Source organism: Drosophila obscura, unplaced genomic scaffold, assembly GCF_018151105.1.
Source record: "Drosophila obscura isolate BZ-5 IFL unplaced genomic scaffold, ASM1815110v1 contig_4, whole genome shotgun sequence".
Classification (NCBI taxonomy): domain Eukaryota; kingdom Metazoa; phylum Arthropoda; class Insecta; order Diptera; family Drosophilidae; genus Drosophila; species Drosophila obscura.
In genome coordinates, this window is record NW_024542828.1 from 6,182,000 (window position 1) to 6,201,681 (window position 19,682).

A 19,682-nucleotide genomic window follows, 5' to 3' on the forward strand; every position below is an offset into this window, starting at 1 on the left:
CCTTTTATTTATTTTTATACCCGTACTCAAAAAAGAGTTAAGGGGTATATTAGATTTGTGGTAAAAGTGGATGTGTGCAACGCAGAGAAGGAAACGTTTCCGACCCCATAAAGTATATATATTCTTGATCAGCATCAATAGCCGAGTCGATATAGCCATGTCCGTCTGTCCGTCCGTCTGTCCGTCTGTCCGTCTGTCCGTCTGTCCGTCCGTCCGTCTTGATGAGCGCCTGGATCTCAGAGACTATAAGAGCTAGAGAAACCAAATTTGGTTTCCAGACTCATGTGATATCACACTGCTACAAGTGTATTTCAAAATTTCGCCCCGCCCCCTTCCGCCCACACAAAGGACGAAAATCTGTGGCAGGCACAGTTTTAAAGATACGATAAAACTAAAAACGCAGTATCGTAGAGAATGCCCATATCTACCAGATTGCCGAATTTGAATCAGATCGGATCATAAAAACCCTTCCCCCCGCCCGCCAACGACAACGCATCTAATTTTCCTTCTCGCTCGCACATTCTGCCGCGTTCAGTGCGCGAGCAACCCCTAGCGGAGGAGATGTAGAATCTAATTGGAACATGTACAATCTACATGTAAGATGTAGAATATACATTGTATATGTAGATGTAGATAGCATATGTAGCAAAAAAATGTAAAATGTAAAATTTTTTTTTTTTCTAAAATTCTTAAAAATCATAAGCTCAAAAATGTATATACTGACTGAGTACGGGTATAAGTAGAGTCGCGTCCCCAGAAGCGACTCACACGTTCCTTCTCGTTTAAAGTTGGTTTTGTATTTTTATTTGTCAGGGTGGAGGAGAAAATCTATTTTTTTTGCTTACGAACATTTTTCCATGGTTTATTGGATTAATATATAATGTCTGTGTATTGAAACTTGTCGGTTGATAAAAAAACTAACAGAAGGATTGAGCAACACTACTTCTTTGGTTCCTTGGGCTTGTCAGCGCCCTTGCCGCCACCAGAGGCCAGCTCCTTCATCAGGTTCAGGGCACTGCCAGCCTGGAACCACTTGATCTGCAGCTCGTTGAACGAATGATTCAACTGAATCTTGTCGGAGCTGCCACCATTCTTGATCTCACAGTCGACGGGCTTGCCGGGTGTCAGATCCTTGAGATTTAGCAGCGAAATCTTGCTGTCGGGCTTCACCTTGTCGTAGTCGCTGGCATTGGCGAAGGTGAGGGCCAGCATGCCCTGCTTCTTGAGATTCGTCTCGTGGATGCGGGCAAACGACTTGACAATGATTGCCACACCGCCCAGGTGGCGTGGCTCCAGGGCGGCATGCTCCCGCGACGAGCCCTCGCCGTAGTTCTCCTCGCCCACAGCCACCCACTTCAATTTGTTGGCCTTGTAGTCGCGCGCCACAGCCGGAACGGCTGCGTACTCGCCCGAACGCTGATTCTTCAGCTTGTTCATCTCGTTGTTCTCCGCATTGATGGCGCCAATGAACAGGTTGTTCGATATATTGTCCAAATGTCCGCGATACTTGAGCCAAGGCCCCGCCGCCGAGATGTGATCGGTGGTGCATTTCCCTTTGATTTTGATGAGTACCGTGAGATCGACGTAATCCTTGCCATCCCACTTCTCAAACGGCTCCAGGACCTGCAAACGCTCCGACTTGGGATCAACGGCCACCTTGACATCATCCCTTTTGGCCGGTGGCGCCGTATAGGTGTCCTGTCCCGGATCGAAACCCTTGGCCGGCAGCTCCTCGCCATGCGGTGGCTTCAGCTTGAATTTCTTTCCATCGGCGCCTTCCAGTTCATCTTCAAGGGGATTAAAGTCGAGGCGTCCGCAAATGGAGAGCGCGGTGACCATCTCGGGGCTGGTCACAAAGCAATGCGTGGCAGGATTCGCATCATTGCGCCCTGTAAAGTTGCGATTGTACGACGTGACAATGGTGTTCTTCTCGCCCATCTTCACATCCTTGCGATCCCACTGCCCGATGCACGGGCCACAGGCATTGGCCAGCACAGTGCCACCGAATTGTTCGAAAACTTCAAACATGCCATCCCGTTCGATGGTGGCACGAATCTGCTCGGATCCGGGTGTCACATTGAAGGGTATATTCGATTTGAGGCCATGACTGAGGGCATCCTTGGCAATGTTGGCACAGCGGCCCATGTCCTCGTACGAGGAATTGGTGCAGGAGCCAATCAAGCCAACCTTTGAGTGGGGGTAAAAACATTAAATTAAATATGCCTTAAATAAACGGGAAAAAACCCCACCTTAATATCCATTGGATATCCATTCTTTTTAGAGTTCTCGCCAAACTTGCTAATGGGATGTGCCAGATCCGGTGTAAAGGGTCCATTCACCAGGGGCTCCAGGGTATCCAGATTGATTTCGATCAGTTGATCGTACTTGCAATCCTTGTCTGCCGTTAGCAGTTCCTTCTGGAACTTTTGCGCCAGCTCAGCTATGTCGCCCCTGCCCGTGGCACACAGATATTTCTCCATTCGCTGATTGAACGGAAAGAGCGATGTGGTGGCACCAATTTCCGCACCCATGTTGCAAATGGTGGCCATACCAGTGCACGAAATGGACTCCACGCCACTGCCATGGTACTCAATGATGGCGCCCGTGCCACCTTTGACTGTCAGGATTTCGGCCATCTTCAGGATGACATCCTTGGGCGATGTCCAGCCACTGATTTTGCCCGTAAGATTGCACCCAATCACCTTGGGGCACTTGAGCTCCCACGGAATATTGGCCATCACATCGACGGCATCGGCACCGCCCACGCCAATACACAGGCCACCCAAACCCCCGCCATTGGGCGTGTGTGAGTCTGTGCCGATCATCAGGAGACCCGGGAAGGCATAGTTCTCCAGTATGATCTGATGAATGATGCCGCTGCCGGGCTTCCAGAAGCCCAGGCCATACTTGGCGCAAGTGCTGCCCAGAAAGTCGTACACCTCCTTGTGCATGTCCTTGGCGCGGGCCAGATCCTCAATGCCGCAGACCTGGGCCTCAATCAAATGATCACAGTGCACCGTTGAGGGAACGGCCACCTTCTCCAGGCCGGACGATATAAACTGCAGCAGGGCCATCTGTGCGGTGGCATCCTGCATGGCCACGCGATCGGGACGCAGCCGCAGATACGACTCACCGCGCTTTATGTCCTGCGTGTCCGGCTCATCCAAATGGGAGTAGAGCACCTTCTCGGAGAGTGTCAGCGGTCGCTTGAGGCGTGACTTGACGCAACTTAAGGTATTCGCCAGCTTCTCGTAGGGCAAAAAGTCATTCTTCTCGAATTTGGACATTGGCACCTTCTGCCAAATGGGATTTGTGGTCAAATGGAAACGCCTGGCCATCAGATAGCGGCATAGTTGTGGTTTTTTGATCATTCTTACACAATTTTGGCTGGAAAGTATTATTCAGAACTGTTTGGGATGTATTACTTGTGATTGTGTGTGAGTGTTTGGAATAAATGAATTTTAGGGCATTTCAATTTTCAAGCCTTGTCTTGTCGGAAAACAACAGTTAAATACTGGGTGAACTTTGTTTTGGTTGTTTTTGAGAAAAGAAATACTCTGTATCGAATTTTGTGTGAAGTGAAAGTTGTGGAGAGGCAAACAAGATTTGAATTTTAAATGCAATTGAAAACAAAACAAAAAATGTGTAAAATCGGAAATGAATTTAAAGTCTGTTTTATGTGTAGAAGAAATAAGAATTTCAACATTCTGTAATATTCTGTACTTTTTGCAGCGAGCGCAGTAATGAGTCACAAGCTCTCCCACTTAATTTCAAGCCAAGAGCTTGCTCTCTTTCATCATATATTACATGTGCTCTCTCTCTCGGCAGCAACCACAATGTACAGAGCGCAGTTCCGTGTCCCATGGACACGATCGAACGTGTCGTCATTTCTCTGCACAAGCAGTGCGTTGCGTACACCCACACTCACACTTGCAATTGCTTATCTCTATCGCTCTCAGCAACGACTCTCAGTCCTTGAGCTCTCAGCCCTCGCGCTCTCAGCAAATACGGGAATGCGTAGGAGATACAGTAGGCACACATATTATTCGGACACCCTTGTCACTCTAGTTTAAACCCCTATAACTCGGCGTACGGTTAAGATAAACAGAAAAAGTTAATTTTATATCAAAGATCAACAAATCTACTATCCGTTCACAAAAAATATTTACATTTTCTACTATGGTATCCTTATAAAAATTAACTAAAGCAAAAAAGTCACTTTTTTACGCACAGTCTTTAGGTTCTTCAATTAATATTTGATTATTACAGCTAAAAAATAAAATAGAATTTTTTTTGCCACATTCATTCTTAATGATGTCTATAAGTCCTCGGCACACCTTTTCCCCAATGTTTTTGGTGACCTATGCATTAATATTGACCCACTAAACAGCAGAGCCATTTTTAAGGATTGTTTCGATGAAATTTTGTATGTATTCCTAACGGGACTTTACTTTGCTTTGTTTTAGATTTCACTTTCATTCCATTAACTCCAAAAGCCTTTATTAAGAAACCGATGATAAATGTTAATACAAAATTATTTCAGATAATTGAAAACACTTTAATTTAGAAATTTCATACCCAAAGTTAATTAAATATGTACATATATTCAATAACAATGTTTTCGGTCAACCAATTGTTTCCCAAATTATCCAAATTTTTGTTTTATTTTTCCCATAGCTTACATAAAGTTGTCTTAAATAAGCATTAATAATAAAATACATAAATAAAATGTATAATTTTGGAAGAAATAATCTTATGAGCAAAATATGTAGTTCTATATGGCTATACAAATTCAATACAAAAAAAAAATACAATATTCTTCAAACGAATTTGAATTTTAGGCACTGCAGTGCCATTTTCCAGCTGTTTCTATTTTATTTTGCATTCTATATTCAATTACCATATCTTTAAACCAAAAATCTCTGCCATTTCTCACTGTATCTTAACGTACAGCAAACGGTTCTAAATTATAGTGAAAGTGTAAGGTAGGAGCCAATAATTGTATTGAAATGCCATTACAACCTTAATCTATGCCATTAATTGTAATAACCTCAGATCCTTTTGGCCAGGAGAGGACATGCTGCCATCCATGCGTATTTGAAAGAGTGTGAGAGTGTGATGCAGTATGAGGAGGGTTCATGGCAGGGACACACACACACACACACACACACAAATGTCAACGGAATTGATGTTGCAACTGAATCAGAGACCGAGACCTGGTGGAACCCATCGATGGGCATAGGCCATCGGCCAAACTGACGGACTAGCAGCAGCAGCAAACTGGGCAAGTGACAAACAGAAGGACAACGCGTCGTTCACTTTGTGTGTGTGTGTGTGGAGACACAAGGACACACACACACACACACACACACAGAGGATAGAGCACATACCGGGTTGGGTGCAACGGCTACAAAAGTGTCAACTGCTGCAAGTGAGGCAAAGGCAAAAGGACTCCCCTGCATCCTGTGATTGTGTTTGCCAGCGCTGGCAGCGTGTCATAATGGACGACGATATACTAGGATGAGGATGAGCTGCAAGTGCAGGACCTGTCTCTCTCTCTCTGTCTCTCTCTCCCCCTCCACAGAACAATGCATTGTGGGACAATGAACAAACGGACATGGCACCAAACGGTAGTTGGCCGCCGCACACCACATTCAATTGAATTCCATTGAACCATCCAGAGACTGCTGATGTTCGATGGTTGATGGTAGTAGCTCTCTATTTCCTTACTCTCTACCTCTCCCTCTCTCTTTGGTATTTGGGAAGGCCAAAAATTGATTGGCAACTACTTGGGGGGCCCAAAAACCACACAACAACTTTTCCTACACTTTAGCCGAGGAGTGTTCTAGTTGTAGGTTTTTTGGTCCAAAGCAAACGTTGATTATGATTCTGTATAATTGATGGATTTGATGCCTGTTCTGGTTTTGTGTGTGTTTTTTTTTTTGGGTGGGTTGCGTTGAGTATGAGGTGGTATGTGCCACCAGTAGTCAAGGTTGTGCAAATTTCATCGCCCAAAAACACACACATTTTGTGCGCTGTCATTTGCCACATTGGAATATTCGATTGGTCATCCACTCATTCGCTATCCACATATGTATCTACTATCTACATATATATCTATCAAAGACAGCGCGAGAAAAAAAAAATGCAATTAGCTTAAATATATTTGCGTGGCATGGCCTTGAGCTCAAGTTGTGCTGGGGGGGGGGGGGGGGGGGGGGGGTATCGGATTCGAATTCGAATTCGGATTTGGACTCTCATTCGCTTTTGGCGTTTAAATTATTGCGCTAGGAAGCGAGAGCTGCTCCACTCTCATAGAACTTTTCCCATAAATAATGGAAAACTTATTGCCCAGCGACACCCACAGCCAGCGGCACAAATACGAATTACGTGTAAAAAGTGTAAGCAGCAAAGCACCTGGCTGTTACTTGTGCTGGGCATAAGCGGCAGGGGATTGCTGCAAAATCTGATTGGGTAACACACACACACACACACAATAATCTCTGTGGGAATGAAGTGTTTGCTTGGATTTATACTAACTATGTTTAAGTTAATGCTAGACAACTTGCAGCAAAAGTTGTTTAGAAGTAAAATAAAATCAAACTAAAAATTTACGTAATATATTTGAATTTGAATATCTCTGGAATGCCTCTTAGAAGACCAATTCAATAGAACTGCATATTACAGCGTCTTTAAGTTAATTTTTTCCTCTCTTTATCATTATTTCTTTTCCATTAGAATTTTTTTTATTCATATAAAAACTACACAAGAGAGCGGAACTATATCATTAGTAGAAGAAAGACCGAATGGACTTTATTTTGAAAAGGAATTTGGTTCAAATCAAGGTTGTTTTTCCTGATTTTATCATCTTCCACATTTATGGATATTTTACTGCTTTATCCTAGCCCTACATATTATACATATAAATTTATAATTCTGCCTAAAGGAAACCATTTAAAACAAGAATTTTGAGCTAACCCATGATACATAAAGAAACATTTTAATTACTCAAATAATAATAAAATTGAATAAGTAATTTCTTAAACAATAAAACTAAAATCTTTATAATTTTGAGCATATAACCCTCTAGCATTGTTTCATAAATCATTAAATAATTTAATTATTTAATTACTCAATTTAAATATCTCTTTGCAATCTTAATCCATCTCCTGCCTATAACACCCTTCTCTCCAATCGAAATCATTTCGCACGTATTCCTAACGTACTGCCCAGAAATCTGTACTGAAATCTTTATAATTTTTAGCATATAACCCTCTGGCATTGTTTCATAAATCATTAAATAATTTAATTATTTAATTACTCAATTTAAATTTCTCTTTGCAATCTTAATCCTTCTCCTGCCTATAACACCCTTCTCTCCAATCGAAATCATTTCGCACGTATTCCTAACGTACTGCCCAGATTTTGCACTAAATATGTCCCCCCCATTTGCCGGCTAACTTTTTCGGCTGCTGCCTCCTTATGCGCCGCTTTAGTGACTTGTTGTCTGATTGGGCAGCGTATGCCTCGAAAATTGCTGTGAAAATGTATGTAGTGCCCGCAGAGAGAGAGAGTGAGAGAGAAGGGTGTTAAGTGGGAGAGAGCAAAGTGTGGGCGAACTATGGCCATATGTAGAAGAGCCATAGATCGGAGAGTGGGCAACGAGTAAAAGTAGGAGTAGGTGTAGAAAAAGAAGTAGAAACAAGAGTATGAAAAAAGGAGTCTAAGAAGTCCTCAAAAAAGTAGGTGTGGCTGCTGGTGCTGCCACTGTGCCACTGCTGTGGTGTCGGTGGCCAAAAAAGTTGCAACAAAACTGAAACTTTTGGACTATGGCAGAAAATTTTTAATCCTCGCTCGCTTTCTTCTTCCTTTTCCCTCTCCTCCTCCTACTCATGGTTTTTTTTTATTTTTTTATTATTCCCCAGCAGTTTTTTTTGTGTGTGGAGAGTGGAAACAATACGTTCGTTGTTTTTGGTGTTCTGGGACGGCTCGTTGGATCTGCCTCTGCCGCTCGGCCTCTGCCTCCGCCTCTGCACAGCTTGCGGTAAAACTTTTCAATAATATTCCCAAAAGTCCAGTCCAGCAGCAGGAGCAGCAGCATAGAGCCAGACGACGACGACGATGGCTAAAGGAAGAAGCAGCAGACAGGAGACACTGCCGACTGCCGAGTGGCAGTGTGGCGAGCGGAAGTGCCGCCATAGTTTGGCATCTAACAAAAGTATAGCATAGTTTTTGGCGCACTGGCAGCAATATTGCAATAATATCCCCATACCTCCCCTGGCGACAAAAAAATATATTTTGGGGTGCCACATTTCAGAACGGTTGTTGTTCCAGCGAGGAATTTCTAAGCGAAAAGAAACTGCAGAATTTCAGAAAATAAATGCCCCAAATGGCTGTGAATTTATTTCTTATTCTACATAATGTTAATTTATTTAATGATTATATTTATTTAACTATTATAATGTTTATTTAAATACATTGCCAGAACTTTAAGTCATTGAATTTTGTTGAATATTTTTATTAATAGCCACTAAATGCATTCCCTCGATTTTCTTTGGAATACATAATATATGAGCTCAATTTAAATGCAAATTGCATAAAGAAAAAAATAGTTTTTCTGTACCCCCAAATGTTGTAACTGTTGCAGAAATTGCTGGGACAGAAATTCCATATTCAGAAATATAATCGAAAAATGCTCGACTTTCCATATTTTGTAGTATGTTTCCCCAAGTTTGAAATGCTTGCCACGAACAAAAGCTAAAACCTTTGAACCGCTTGTCGAATTGCTTTCCGGGAACATCATATGTGCAACCTCCCAAACGGCGGTGGCAGCCGGGGACAGAACCCGTTACCGGGGCTTTTGTTTCTAGCCAAGCGCCAAGCAGACAAATTCTCTATTTCCTGCACACGTGGCTTTGGCGATTTCCTTTCCTTTTGTGCAAACATATTTTACCGCAATTGCGGCACATATAACGGGCGAGCGGGCGGGCGGTTGGGCGGTCGGTAGGAGTGTGGGCGAGTTTCAGCGCGGCGCCCATTGAAGCATAAGTAACCAGTGCCCCACCCTCCACCATGGGTCCACTCCCTGGGATATCAGTCGACAGAACTGGGACCACCATTTTCCGGGCTCCCGAGCTAACAGAGGCAGTCCCCTGCTGCCGTTTGCAGTCCCCCCTGCTCACTGTTGCAGTCCCCCCAGTCTCCATTTCAGTGAGTCCCTGAGTGTCCCCCCACCACGGTATATATGTACATATGTATATATAAATATGGATTTTTGCCGTGCGTCTAAGCCATAAGTTGACCGCTCTTTAGCCCTGTTTCAGCGCACCCTACCTACGCTCCCCCTTCGGCACCAGCAGCCTGCACTACTGCCTTTTCTTCTCCACTAGACCCTCTCTTTCTTCTCCTCTTGCAGGCCCCCCCCGCCCCACCAATTGTGGACCAACCATTCATGAGCTCAATTCAGGCGCAAGGCTTTGGAGTCGAGCTCAGGGCTTGCACATTTTGCAATGGAGAGTACATTTATACCCTATTTGGGAAAGGGTATAGTGATTAGGGAAAGGTGTTTGCAGTGAATAAAGAAAGAAACATATGTAGATAATATTTTTTGATCAAAATATCTATCAGAAAATATATTTGCAACGCAAAGTACATTAATCGCAAACAAATAAAAAAATCACCAATATTTTTTTCTATAGGAAACTTCAGCTATTTCTATGGACAAATTGTTTGCAAAGAAGAAAAATGCTACTAAAATTAATTCAAATTCAAGTTTAATATTTTTCTATATTAGTTTTCTATGTAAACTAATTACTTTTAATATTAATTCTATATTATTTAATATTCCATATTTATTCTTAATTCTATATTAATATACAAGACACATATTTACAGTTTATTACTATTATATTTTAATTTATTATTATTTATTTTATTATTAATTTATTTTACTATTTATTTAATTTTTTTTCTATATTACTTTTCTATACAAAATTAATTAGCTTTAATATTAATTCTATATTATTTAATATTCCATACTAATTCTAAATTCTATATTTATATACAGACACATATTTAAAGTTTATTATTATTATATTTTAATTTATTATTATTTATTTGATTATTAATTTATTTTACTATTTATTTTATTTTTTTTTCTATATTACTTTTCTATACAAAATTAATTAGTTTTAATATTAATTCTATATTATTTAATATTCCATACTAATTCTAAATTCTATATTAATATACAGACACATATTTTTCTACATATCGTAGTGCCTACAATCGCGTTTTGGAATAATGCTGGCTGCCGCTAGTGTATCCTCCGTTTCGTCTCTGCCAAAATCTGCTTTCCTTTCTGTGTTTTCCTTTTCCTTTTATATCCCCCATATATATATGTATATTCCCTAAGCTCTTTTGTTTCTCACTTACTACGCGCGGTGCACCCGTCCTCGCTCAATGACGATGACGTTCTCCATTAAGGGCCCCGACTAGTGCACCTGGTCCAGCACCAGCTCCAGCGCCTGGATCCTGGCTCCACTTTCAGCTCCAGTAGCGAGCGACTGGTACCCAGTCTGGGGGGTCTCAGTTACTGCCTTCCGTCCGCTTTTGTCCGTCGCATTGTTTCAGTCAATAGACGCATTTGTGCGGGTCAGTTTGGCAAAAAGAAAAGCCAGTAGCTCCAGACCCCCCCACTTTTTGTGTTGTTTGGGGGAGTGGGCGGTCTCACATAATTAGATTTAATTTGCAGCAGCCTCGAAACGGTGCATGCAATGTTTTTAATGCATAAATTATGCCCTAGAACGACTCAATTTAGTGGCATAAAACCAGCAGCTTAAGCTCTCTCTCTCTCTCAGCCGCTCAGCCTCTGTGTGTGTGTGGCACGGGAAAGTTTTAGGTCTGTTTTATAGCTCCAGAATTGGTTAATGAGTCCATGAGAGTTCATAATAGTTTCTAGAGACAGTGGATGGACAGTCCTGTAATTGGATTTAAGGCTTCAACTTTGTTGGCTTTAATTCTTGTTGATTGGTACAGGAAAAGCCACTCATTTTTGTGTATTTCCAAGCGAAAAGAAAGGCACTCTGGCAGGTGCATAAATCAGGAAATATCTTTTAATATCGCTCCCTTAAAACCCACTTCAAATATCCAATTCCGATGCCAATCCTGCGTTTCGCCATTCTCCATTCTCCCTATCCTTTCACCATTCTTCACTTGCCCAATCTTTCGTTGCGCTTCTTTTTACTTTAACTTAAAAAAAACGCACCGAGAATTTATAGACCATTTCCATTCATCCATCCCATCCATTCGTCCCTCCATTTACTTTTGGTTCGCTTTCATTTCCCGCGATGCGTTCCGTTTTTTTTTTTTGCTTTCCTTTCCCTCCACTCTCTGTGTCCTTTGGCTGCTACTTTCTGCTCCTCCCCTATAATAATGTGTACACAATAATTATTCCCCGGATGGATTACAATATGAACTTGACGCCAGAGTAAACCCCAACGTAAAAAGCAAAACGGAAACAGGAAAAAATCTGTTGAACTCTGAACCCCGCAGGGTAAAGGTCTGCAGTCCGACAGAGCGGCCAGACCATTCTGTGGCGGCTTCCACCTTCGAGTGTGGCGAATGCATCGCACGCACTTAATTAACGTGAAGTTTACATTCACTTTACATTTCTACTTCTTTTATAATTTTTTTTAGCTTTTTCAGCATCTAAAAAATTTAAATTTCTTAGAAATTCAGGCTAAAGAAAGTTAACAGAAGGTTTTAGTATGCTTAGAAATTATACGCGTGGAAACCATTGCGAGCTCTGTTGCATAAATAAATATATGGACAGGTGTACTAAAGAATGATTCGAATATTTTTAATTTTATATATTTTTTTATTTATATTTATTCATATTTATTAAATATTATATTTATTTGGTCTTCTATTCTATTTCAGGCACTTGATTTAATTTTCACACTTAATTGTTTTCTTATGTCAGAATTGATTTTTTCTTATAAATTTTAATGAAAATATTTAAAAATATGTTATTATGTATTTTTATATTTATATTTATTTATTTATTATTTCTTATTTATTTATTATTTATATATTTATTTTATTTATTTATTTTTTAAAAATTGAAATGTTACCTAAAATCGCTTTAAAGTTTTTCGTAAACCAAAGCCATATTAACGTATTTTCCCTGAAAAGCCACGCTCTGTCTCTAACTCGAACAAAGATTTCCTTTCAAAGAATAATCAACATTTAGTTTGTCCATAAATGTACGCGTATTATATATTCATTTCCCAGGGAGAGGAGTACACAAAACTTCCTACGTACTGTTCCAGCTGCTGCTGCTGCTGCTGCAGATATTTTTGTGCTTAGGAGAAGCTCCAACCGGAAATTGTGCTTATGCAATTGCACACCCCCTTCCTGCCCACCATTCATAACCGGAAGAGAGTCCTTCGAAGAGTCCAACAAGAAAAAGAAAAAAAATTACAAAAACTTGTCGAAAAAAGTAAAGAAGAAAAAGCGGGAGAGAGAGAGAGAGAAAAGTAAAACTCCAAAGAAAACTCCACTCTAAAAGCTGAAGCTAAAGCTGCTGCTGAACTCTAGACAATGGCAGTGTAATTTGCAGTTGAAATGTTAAGCAAAACGTAATAACTGCAAAAAGAGTTGACAATGTTCCCCCAATGCGTCCAGAGTTTCCACTTTCTATACAGTTATTTTTTTTCTACACTGATTTCCCTTCTGCTTTTCTATTCTTTGCTGCTGGCATGGCTGCTGCGGCTGCTGCTGCTGCTGCTGCTGCTGGGGCCCTGTCAACAGCAATAAAAGTCAATTGTCAACGTTGACTGGCATTCTTTAGAGCTAGTGTGTGTGTGTTTCAGAAAGTGTGTGTGTGTGTGTGTTGCACAGAGAGAGAGAGAGAGATAGAGAGAGGGAGAAAATCTAAATGGGGTACTGGACGAAAGATTTTCAGGTATTCAGTGCTGGCTTTGCCTTTGCCTTTCGCCTGTCACTTAACATTTTTCTCCAATGTCCAAAAAGTAACACAGTGCGAAAGAGATGGGCTAAGGGGATAGAAAAAAAAGAGATAGCTAGCTAGATGTATGCAGTGAGCAAGAGCTAGACGAGGGCGGAGTGGTGAACGGGTCTGCTATGCAGAAATCAGAAAATGCTTCATAAAAACGGAAATGAAAACAAATGAAAAATGATTTCTTTTGCTTATGGGGGTAGAAAGCAAATTGTTCCACCTACATACAGGTGTTTCCTTGTGCCATTCCTGTTATTGCATGTGCGCCCCCCCACCGCCCCCATAAATGCTTGTTGCAACTAAATTGCATTTGCACCTGTCCAATGTCCAATGTGGCAGCTGCTTCTCTCCCAAAAATCTGATGAAGAATAAACCATAAATGTAAGCCTCTGCCGGAGAAAAGTGGCAAGCCTTTAGCATATTTCCAGGGCGAGTTTTCACTGTAGTTATGAAGTTAATCTGCTGTAACCAGGCTAAATAACATCTTTTGGCTTGGCCCAGCTGCTCAGTTTTTCTTTTGTTGTTTCCACCATACTCCACTTGAGTAGAGTATTTTTAGAGTAGGAGTTCTCTCCTTTCGTTCATGCTCTAGGATTTCCGCTGAAAGGTCAACCCAAATGCCTGCTGCTTGACCTTTTTGTTGTTAACCCCAAGGACCAGTTGTTGACTTTCAGCCTTAAGGGGGTGCGGTGGGGGGTAGAGCGAAGCCCGCAAAGTAACCGCAAAATAGCGGTGAGGGTGGGGAAGGGAACACTTGTGGAGCCTTGCACATGCCTTTTATTAAAAAATTAAAATTGCTAACCGAAAGAAAGAAAAAAACAAGAAAAAGCAACTGACAAAAAGGTAAATATTTTCTGCCTTCTTTTCGCTCCTTTTTTTGTCGTTTTGTTTTTTGTTGTTGTTGTTGTTGTTGGTGGCTAAAATAATCAGGCAACTTAATTGAATCAAGTTGTAAGACGATCCGGGGACCAAAGAAAAAGCGACACCCCACTAAAGAAAATGCCACAAGGCCACCAGAGAGTGTGAGTGAGAGAGAGAGAGAGAGAGAGAGAGGAAATCCGTAAGAAAAAAAAAGAGTGGAGTGCCAGGCAGTGTGGAGTAGGCGCTGGGAGCAGGAAAACCGGTAAGGACTAAATGGAAACAAGGACTAAGGAGTGAAAATGTGCGCAAGAAAGCAAATAAATTGAAGTGAAAACAAATAGCCCTGAATGTTAAGGAAAAGGACTGCCGGCAGAGGTGGGAGGTGGGGTAAGAAAGGGGTTTGGTTCGTTGGACCGCTGGTTGGTTGGTTGGTTGGTTATCCCCGGACTCAACATTCCATCAGAAAAGCCCACAATAACAACTCTGCCGCCGCTGCCGCCGCGCCGCACCGCTGCCTTATTTATAAATTAACAGTTACAATTTTTCCCGCCGGACATACACTTAAAAATTTTTGTGCATAAAAGTTTAATATTTTTTGCCCTCTCAGTTGCCTTGGTGCGTCGTATACACTTACCAGAGAGGGGTATTAGGGGTAGCATACGGTATGCAAAAATATTAGGAGCACTGGCGATAGAAATATGCAGATAAATATCATAGTTTATGGTGCTGTCGGATGATCTTCGGTCCGTGAGCATGAATGGGGCAAGGCTGCTGCCTGGGACTCGGAGTGACCTGGCACTGAGCACATAATATAATATAATATTATATAATATAATATAATATAATATAATATAATATAATATAATATAATATAATATAATATAATATAATATAATATAATATAATATAATATAATATAATATAATATAATATAATATAATATAATATAATATAATATAATATAATATAATATAATATAATATAATATAATATAATATAATATAATATAATATAATATAATATAATATAATATAATATAATATAATATAATATAATATAATATAATATAATATAATATAATATAATATAATATAATATAATATAATATAATATAATATAATATAATATAATATAATATAATATAATATAATATAATATAATATAATATAATATAATATAATATAATATAATATAATATAATATAATATAATATAATATAATATAATATAATATAATATAATATAATATAATATAATATAATATAATATAATATAATATAATATAATATAATATAATATAATATAATATAATATAATATAATATAATATAATATAATATAATATAATATAATATAATATAATATAATATAATATAATATAATATAATATAATATAATATAATATAATATAATATAATATAATATAATATAATATAATATAATATAATATAATATAATATAATATAATATAATATAATATAATATAATATAATATAATATAATATAATATAATATAATATAATATAATATAATATAATATAATATAATATAATATAATATAATATAATATAATATAATATAATATAATATAATATAATATAATATAATATAATATAATATAATATAATATAATATAATATAATATAATATAATATAATATAATATAATATAATATAATATAATATAATATAATATAATATAATATAATATAATATAATATAATATAATATAATATAATATAATATAATATAATATAATATAATATAATATAATATAATATAATATAATATAATATAATATAATATAATATAATATAATATAATATAATATAATATAATATAATATAATATAATATAATATTATATAATATTATATAATATAATATATAATGATTTCTATTTCAATGAATTTTCCTTATTCCCTTATTAAATTTTAATTTTTCCACTCTTAGGGTATCAAATGCTTCGAACTCTCCAAACTGGCATATTCAACTTGTTCCTTCCGTTTCCTTATTTCCATTCCTTGTTGTTCTTTGTGTCTGTGTCTGTGTGGGTGCGTTTGTGTGTGTGTTTTGTTCGAGGATAAACGGAAAAGTCCGAACAAGGTCCTTTGCCGTCGCTTAAGCAAATAATTTCTTTTCTTAGGCATCGCTTTTGCCTTTTATGCTTCGCTGGCCCCTGCGCCCCCACTCCCACACGGACATACCCTACCCCCCGCCCACACCCACACCCCCAATCACCTAACTGCGGACAGCTGCAGTGGGCAGCTCCTTTTCTACTGCTTCCCTTTCTGTTTCTTCTCTGACTCTGGTTCCTGCTCGCACTCTGCTCCTTCTGTTCATTGCTGCTCCCACTTCTACATCTTCTTCTTCTGCCACTCTCCCACAGTACTCCCTGTTGTGCGTTTTGTTTTTAGTTGCCTCCGCCGCCGCTTGTTTGGCCTGCACTTCTCACGCACACACTTTGGGGAATTTACCTAGCACTTGCGCGCCGTCCGTCCGTCCGTTCGTCCGTTCGTCCTTCGTTCGCTTTCAAGTCGAATTCCGAGCATTTATCTCGCCCCCTAATCCCATCCCCCATCCCGTGCCAAGATCTTGGGCCAACTTTAATTTTTGTTTGCTTAGAAATATTTCCAAAAAATTGTGAAATAAATATTATCATTATTTTTGAAGCAAACCCCCCAGAACAGATCGACAGCAAAATATAATACGATTCCAAATTTATTGATATGCAACCCATTGGCTATAGCATGGAACTATATAGCTGAGCCGCGAGCCCCCCCGAGCCCCCCGAGCCCAAGATAAGCCCCCATTTGCGGGGTATCACGAATGAATTAACAAATTTTTTTGTGCGCACCCTAAGCATGATGGAGCTGTATTTGCTATGTGGAGAGAAGCTTTTGCTATCAGCAGAAAGCTTATGGTCATATATACATATATAGTAGGGAACTACTCTATATTAGGCGTTGCCTACTCAATCAGTCGTGTGTTAGCTTGAGGTTCCATCGCGTCAGCATCATGAGAATACTTTTTGTGTTGTGTGTCGGCACAATTTTGTTGGCATTGGGCGGCCTGCCGCTGCCGCAGGCGGAAGGTGCCAAAATTTTGGCCACACTGCCCTGGCCGGGACGCTCGCAGTACATCTTTGTGGAGAACTATCTGAAGGGATTGGCGGCACGCGGTCATCAGGTGACGGTGATCAATGCATTCAGGAATAAGGCCACACCGAATATGCGCTTCATTGAGGCAACCAAAGTGCAGGAGTATGCCCAGGAAATGTTCAGCGATCTGGCGGCCTCCAATCTGTGGCAGGAGTTCAATGGACATACGCGTATCATGGAAAAAATCGTTGGTTTTACGCTGGACGATGCGGGTGTACAGAAGCTATTGAGATCGGGCGAAACCTTCGATGTGGTGCTGGCCGAAATGATTGAAACGCCGCCGCTGTATGGATTGGCGCAGCATTTCAATGCCACATTGGTGGGCTTTTCAAGCTATGGTACAGATTTCCGGATCGACAGTGTCTTGGGTAATGTCTCGCCAGTGTCGTATAATTCAATGATTATTGCACCACGCACCGATCGAATGTCGTTTGGCGAGCGACTCGCGAATCATTACGAATATTTGGTGGAAAAATTGCACCGTCAATTGGTGCATCTGCCGGCCATGGATCGTTTGTATGGCAAGTATTTTCCGGGTGCACGGCTAACGATGGCCGAGGTCTTGGACTCGTTTGCGCTGGTGCTGCTGGGACAGCATTTTGCCGTCTCCTATCCGCGTCCCTATCTGCCCAATATGATTGAGGTCGGAGGATTGCATATTGCCCACCAGCCACAGCCCCTGCCCGAGGATATCGCGGAGTTCATTGACGGTGCGCAGCATGGTGTCATTTACTTCTCGATGGGTACGAATGTCAGGAGCAAGGATCTACCGGCGGCGACACGCGATATACTGCTGAAGACTTTCGCCAAACTCAAGCAGCGTGTGCTGTGGAAATTCGAAGATGATCAACTGCCCGGAAAGCCCGCAAATGTGCTGATCAAAAAGTGGTACCCACAGCCGGACATACTGGCCCAACCCAAGGTCAGGCTGTTCATCACCCACGGCGGCTTGCTCAGCACCATTGAGAGCCTGTATTTCGGCAAGCCCGTACTCGGTCTGCCCGTCATCTACGATCAGCATTTGAATGTGGAACGCGCCCAACGCATGGGCTTTGGCTTGGGTCTCGATTTGAATAACTTGAGGCAGCCGGAATTCGAGGCAGCCATTCGCACACTGATCTCGGAGCCCAGCTATGCCAAGGTATCTGCCCAGATCTCCGAACGGTATCGGGATCAGCCGCAGACTGCGTTGGAGCGTGCCATTTGGTGGACCGAGTACATCATCAGGCATCAGGGTGCAGCGCATTTGCGGGCGGCATCGCGCGATCTCAACTACATGCAGCTGCACAGCTGGGATACGCTCCTCGTGCTCGTCGGCGTACCGCTGCTGATTCTCGGACTGTTGCTCAAATTATCTTGTAGATTGTTGCGGGGCAGCAAACCCAAAGGCTGTCCGTATGCCAATAAGCCAAAGAAACAGTAAAAGCGATCACAGTAGCCACTATAATGTACCTAGTTTGTTCTTATAAGTCTTATCAGTGTTTTAGTTGGTGTTATCAGTGTTGTAGCAGCTGTTATCAGTGTTGTAGCTGCTGTTATCACTGCTATATAGAAGCGGCTCTGTTATCTCTGTTATCTCTGTCATCAAGTTGAAATTATATTTCATTTTTGCTCAATTATTTGCTGTTTGTTTTGTATGGAAAATTGGTGACACGCACCGGAGAATCTTTGTGTTATTTTTTTTTTTTTTTTGGGGGAACACCTTTCGAGTGCTCTTTGGATTTTGATAAGAGATGGCTGATACGCTGCTGACCTACATATAAATAAAGCGGCACCCACACAACATAGGAAATATATGTAGGTACACAGTGAGCTTTGAAAGTTTGAATTTGAGAATTCCTAGAACCATTTTATGCATTAAAAAATATTAAATATTAAAATATATAAATATAAATAAATACATATGTATATCTATAAATATATTAAGATAGAAATATATTAAAATATCTGAATTAAATGATTATAAAATCCATTTTTAACTTGTATTTTATTTTATTTATTGTCATTTATTTTATTATTATTTAATTTATTATTATTATTATTTTTGAAAACTTTGAATTTGATAATTCCTAGAACCATTTTATGCATTAAAAAATATTAAATATTAAAATATATAAATATTAAAATATATAAATATAAATAAATACATATGTATATCTATAAATATATTAAGATAGAAATATATTAAAATATCTGAATTAAATGATTATAAAATCCATTTTTAACTTGTATTTTATTTTATTTATTGTCATTTATTTTATTATTATTTAGTTTATTATTATTATTTTTTTTGAAAAGTTTGAATTTGATAATTCCTAGAACCATTTTATGCCTTAAAATATCTGAATTAAATGATTATATAATCCATTTTTAATTTGTATTTTTATTTTTTGTTTTAATTGTTATTTATTTATTTATCGTTATTTTATTATTATTTATTAATTTGTTTGTTTAATTAGTTTGGCAATAGCTATTTTATTTCTTTAATTTCTAATATTTCTAATTTTGTTTTGTTTGCCATTTTCAAATTTTCTAAAATTAAATTTGTTTGATAATGCCATTCAATAAATGAATTTTCCTAATCTTAATCGATGCAGCTCAGCTTGTAATTTAATTGCCAATTAAAAAACGCACCTTTAAACA

The 19,682-nt window shown here is 39.2% G+C and overlaps 2 protein-coding genes across 2 annotated transcripts; one reads left to right on the top strand and one right to left on the bottom strand.

Annotated features, from left to right (window-relative positions):
• Positions 1 to 781: 781 nt before the first annotated feature.
• Positions 782 to 3,522, bottom strand: LOC111065751 (probable aconitate hydratase, mitochondrial). Its single transcript, XM_022354133.2, has 2 exons — positions 2,250 to 3,522; positions 782 to 2,187 (listed from the first exon to the last, which is right to left on the bottom strand). The coding sequence occupies exons 1-2, from the start codon at positions 3,369 to 3,371 to the stop codon at positions 940 to 942; spliced, it is 2,370 nt and encodes a 789-aa protein (XP_022209825.2). The 5' UTR covers positions 3,372 to 3,522; the 3' UTR covers positions 782 to 939.
• A 13,329-nt stretch (positions 3,523 to 16,851) lies between these two features.
• Positions 16,852 to 18,848, top strand: LOC111065738 (UDP-glucosyltransferase 2). Its single transcript, XM_022354113.2, has one exon. It carries the CDS (start codon positions 16,897 to 16,899, stop codon positions 18,460 to 18,462), a length of 1,566 nt encoding a protein of 521 aa, XP_022209805.2. The 5' UTR covers positions 16,852 to 16,896; the 3' UTR covers positions 18,463 to 18,848.
• Positions 18,849 to 19,682: the final 834 nt, after the last annotated feature.

Bases quoted from the DNA above. Each gene is read 5' to 3' on its own strand.
- LOC111065751 (XM_022354133.2), bottom strand. From the start codon at position 3,371: ATGATCAAAAAACCACAACTATGCCGCTATCTGATGGCCAGGCGTTTC. The intron at 2,188-2,249 runs GTGGGGTTTTTT...CCCCACTCAAAG, and splicing joins GATATCCAATGGATATTAAG to GTTGGCTTGATTGGCTCCTG.
- LOC111065738 (XM_022354113.2), top strand. From the start codon at position 16,897: ATGAGAATACTTTTTGTGTTGTGTGTCGGCACAATTTTGTTGGCATTG.